Source organism: Colobus angolensis, unplaced genomic scaffold (assembly GCF_000951035.1).
Source record: "Colobus angolensis palliatus isolate OR3802 unplaced genomic scaffold, Cang.pa_1.0 Scaffold22, whole genome shotgun sequence".
Taxonomy (NCBI): Eukaryota; Metazoa; Chordata; class Mammalia; order Primates; family Cercopithecidae; genus Colobus; species Colobus angolensis.
In genome coordinates, this window is record NW_012115377.1 from 2,998,079 (window position 1) to 3,002,034 (window position 3,956).

General features: G+C 59.3%; 1 protein-coding gene across 5 annotated transcripts in view; it reads right to left on the bottom strand.

The window, feature by feature from the left end:
- The window catches only part of LONP1 (lon peptidase 1, mitochondrial), a 30,680-nt gene that overhangs the window by 11,128 nt on the left and 15,596 nt on the right, over positions 1 to 3,956 (bottom strand). For all 5 annotated transcript variants that reach the window (XM_011943499.1, XM_011943497.1, XM_011943496.1 and 2 more), the window contains 4 exons: positions 2,940 to 3,001; positions 2,290 to 2,419; positions 1,656 to 1,739; positions 370 to 590 (listed from right to left, as the gene is read on the bottom strand). In XM_011943499.1, the coding sequence (XP_011798889.1) occupies positions 370 to 590; positions 1,656 to 1,739; positions 2,290 to 2,419; positions 2,940 to 3,001 (497 nt within the window). The remainder of the gene's footprint in view (positions 1 to 369; positions 591 to 1,655; positions 1,740 to 2,289; positions 2,420 to 2,939; positions 3,002 to 3,956) is intronic.

Below are 3,956 nucleotides of genomic sequence, written 5' to 3' on the forward strand. Positions count from 1 at the left end.
GCAGCACTGCACTCCAGCCTGGACAACTGAGCGAGACTCCATCTCAAAAAAAAAAGGAAAAAAAAGCAGCCCTGCTGTAGAGCCAGGTGTCCCTGGGTTCCAATCCCTGGCACCACCTACCCGCTCATAGGCCTTGACCACCACTTCCACAGCCCTGAGCCTCGATTTCCTTGGAGAATGGAGATGGTGATGACGTGCCCTGCCCAGGAACAGGACTGATGCTCACCGGGTACCTCCCAGCCCACCACCGAGCACCTGCCACAGCAAGAAGGTGCCACAGGGCGCTCCTGCTGGGTCCCCTGGCCTGCCCAAGACAGGGGCTGAGGAGGGGTTGCCCGAGGGCTGGGCCGCCCCGGGCCTGGCGCTCACTTAAATTCCGAGGAGTGGTTGTCCAGCAGGCCCAGCTTGCTCAGCTCCTCGTCCACCACATCCATGACATGCTTGGGGACCACGAGCTCCTTGAGGCGCTCCCGGAACTTCTCCTCGATGGCGTCCTTGTCGTCCTTCTCCAGGCCCAGCTCCTTCTTGATGATCTTCAGCTGCTCCTGCAGCAGATACTTGCGGTGCGTCTGCTTGATCTTCTCTTCCACCTGCGGGGTGAGGCGCTGCCGTCAGGCCCTGGGTCTGGGAAGATGGGTGAGTGTGTGCGTCCCCGGGCGAGTGGGGACCCTCTGCTCCCCCAGGACTCAGAGAAAAGAAACGAAACCCAGGGCAGGAAGCCTTTGGTTCCTTCCATCTTTTGTTTTATTTTTGAAACAGGGTCTTCCTGTTGCCCAGGCTGGAGTGCAAAGGCACCGTCATAGCTCACCATAGCCTCCGCCTCCTGGGCTCAGGCGATCCTCCTGCCTTAGCCTCCTGGGTAGCTGGGACCACAGGCACCTGCCACCACACCTGGCTCTAATTTTAAAATTTTTTATAGAGATGGGGCCAGGCACCGTGGCTTACGCCTGTAATCTCAGCACTTTGGGAGGCCAAAGCAGGCGGATCACCTGAGGCCAGGAGTTCAAGACCAGCCTGGCCAACATGGTGAAACCCTTCTCTACTAAAAGATAAAAATTAGCCGGTGTGGTGTCACATGCCTGTAATCCTAGCTACTCGGGAGGCTGAGGTGGGAGGACCGCTTGAGCCCTGAAGGTGGAGGCTGTAGTGAGCTGAGATTGCGCCACTGCACTCCAGCCTAGGCGGCCGACTGAGACCCCGTCTTAAAATAAAAAATTCCAAAAAATGCTACAACTGTGAAGTGACTGACCATCAGGCAGGCTGTGATCTGCCGAGTATCAGGACAGTGAGCCTCAATGGCTGGGTCTTAAGAAACAGCATCTCGACTTTTCCCAGGCTGCTTCCCAATTTCCAACACTGTCCTCAAGATTACAAAGGCAGAGGAATTCTTCCCTTGATGTGGGATGGTCCTGAGACTGCTCCACCCTAGGCTCATTACACTGGGACCAGCTTTAAGCTTTCCTGTTCAATGCAGAGTTCCACAGCCCAGGACGACAGAGCAGATGATGGCACGAAACCCTCAAAACCCAGACAGGCCTTCTGGGCTTGCCCTGGCCGATGCCACTGGTCCCTCTGTGTGCTCCAGAGCCTGACTGATGTCACGTGGCCTGAGGGGAACGCCCCCAAGAGTGGCTGCGCCTCAGCCTCAGGCTCACCTCCCGCCCCAGGCGCTGCTGCAGCTTGCTCAGTTCAAATTCCTTCTTCAGCAGGGAGAGGGCCTTGTACAGCCGCTTGGGAATCTGCCGAGATAGGGAGGGCGGAAAGGATGAGCAGAAGTCGGTATCTGTGCATGTAGGGCCGAGGTGGGGGAAAAGGCGCATCCTGAGAGATGCTGCCAGGAGCGCCTGGCCACGCCACACCCAGCAGAGGCGTGCGTGCCCTCTGCCCTGACAAATCCTGTGCTGGAAACGCATCCTATGGATACCTCCGCAGGCCCTCCAGCTGCATGCATGGGGACGATCTCAGGAATGCTGCTCACAACAGCAAAAGACTGGTGATGCCCCGGGTACGCGGCCCAGAGGATCCCACCGAACCCGCAACGGTAACTCCCAGCTGAAGGCTATGAAGCCGCTCAAAGGCGGACGGATGTGGATCAAGGCACATAGCGGGAAATCATCTCAAAAACAGAGCCAGGGACACACGGCTGGGTGTGGATGGCACAAGGTGTAGGGGCGAGGGCAGGCAGGCGCGGGGGAGCCGAGGAGGAGTGAGGGCAGCTGGGCATGGGCGGAGCATAGTGGAGGTGGGGTGCAGCCAGGTGTGGGGGGCTGTGGAGTGGGGGGCACTCACGTTGGTCTCTTCCAGGACGTCCTGCAGCTCGTGGGACTCGGCCCCGGTGAGCGCAGCGCCCATGTCGCTCAGGTAGATGGGGTTGTCCACCACCCGCTGGCCAGCCTGCATCATCTGCAGCACCGACTCCCTGGGGGACAAAGGGAGCTGCCTCGGTGTCCATGGCCTTGTGCTCTGCTGCACTGCGGCCCCCTGACGGGGACCCAGTCCTCAGGGTCCTTGTCCCCTGTAGCTACGGGCAGGGCCTAGGGGTGCTTGCTGGGAGCAAGCTCTGCTGCTTGGTGCCAAGTTCAGGGCCCACCTGTCCTGGGCTGGAAAGGCATGTGGCATCCCCACGTGCAGCCCCCATGGGAGCCGTGCAGTGACCTCACCTCAGCAGTCTGCTCCCCACTCCCCCAGCCAATGCCAGCAACAGCTTCCGGCCTCAGCAGAAGGGGACAAGGAACCCGGGCCTGCTGAGGCCCCGGGCCTCCCACCTGCCCCATGCCCCAGTGGGCAGCAGGCTCCTCTGCACAGGCTGCTCCCTGGGCCACGAATCCCTGCCCCAGGCGAGGTTTCCTCCCAGGAGGACACTGAGGAAGCTCCCCATCCACCCAGCTGCAGAAACACAGAGACACCCCCGCCTGGCAGCCGCCCGCACGGAGGCCCACCTGTAGAGAGGGTTCAGGGCAATGATGTCCCGGATGGTCTTCACGATCTCTGCGGTCAGGGCCTGCCAGGTATGGGGGCAGGGTCATTGAGGCCCAGCAGTGCTTCAGCAGGGGGTGGGAGGCGTGGCCCTGGGAGCCCCACCCACCCGTTGCTCCATCAACTGCCCCCCTCCCCTCCCTCCCACCAACTGGCCCTGACCACGGAGGGCTTCGGAGACAGAGGAGTGCAGCCTAAACTCACCAGTCCCAGGGACACGGGAGCAGGAGAGTCCAAACTAAAACCAAACCCTGTCTCCTTACCCCTCAGAGCCTTGTCCTTAGGACAAGCTATCTTGGGGGAAGAAAAGAGACCGCCTTTTCTTTCCTTTATTATTTGTTTTTGAGAGACCAAGTCTTGCTCTGTCACCCAGGCTGGAGTGCAGTGGTACGATCATGACTCACTGAAGCCTGGAATTCTTGGGCTCAAGCGATCCTCCCCCGCTTCATTTTCCGGAGTAGCTGGGACCACAGGCATGAGCAACCGTGCCTGCCCACAACCAAATTTTCATCACCTGGTCTCGGCCGGGCATGGTGGCTCACACCTGTAACACCAACACTGTGGGAGGCAGAGGTAGCTGGATCACTTGAGGCCAGGAGCTCAAGACCCACCCGGCCAACATGGTGAAACCTCGTCTCCACTAAAAAGACAAAAAAAAAATTAGCCAGGCACTTTGGTGGATGCCTGTAATCCCAGCTACTCGGGAGGCTGAGGTAGGAGAATCACTTGAACTCAGGAGGCGGAGGCTGCCATTAGCCAAGATTGAACCACTGCACTCCAGTCTGAGTGACAGGGCAAGACTGTCTCCAAAAAAACCGTAATCACCCGGTCTCTCGTCTTTGGCTTGGACTCTGAACTGTCTGAGCTGATCCTGGTAGAAGGCACCAGAACAGGCCCACTGGGCACTTGCTTTAAGAAGAACAAGTTCGGGCCGGGCACAGTGGCTCACGCCTGTAATCCCAGCACTTTGGGAGGCCGAG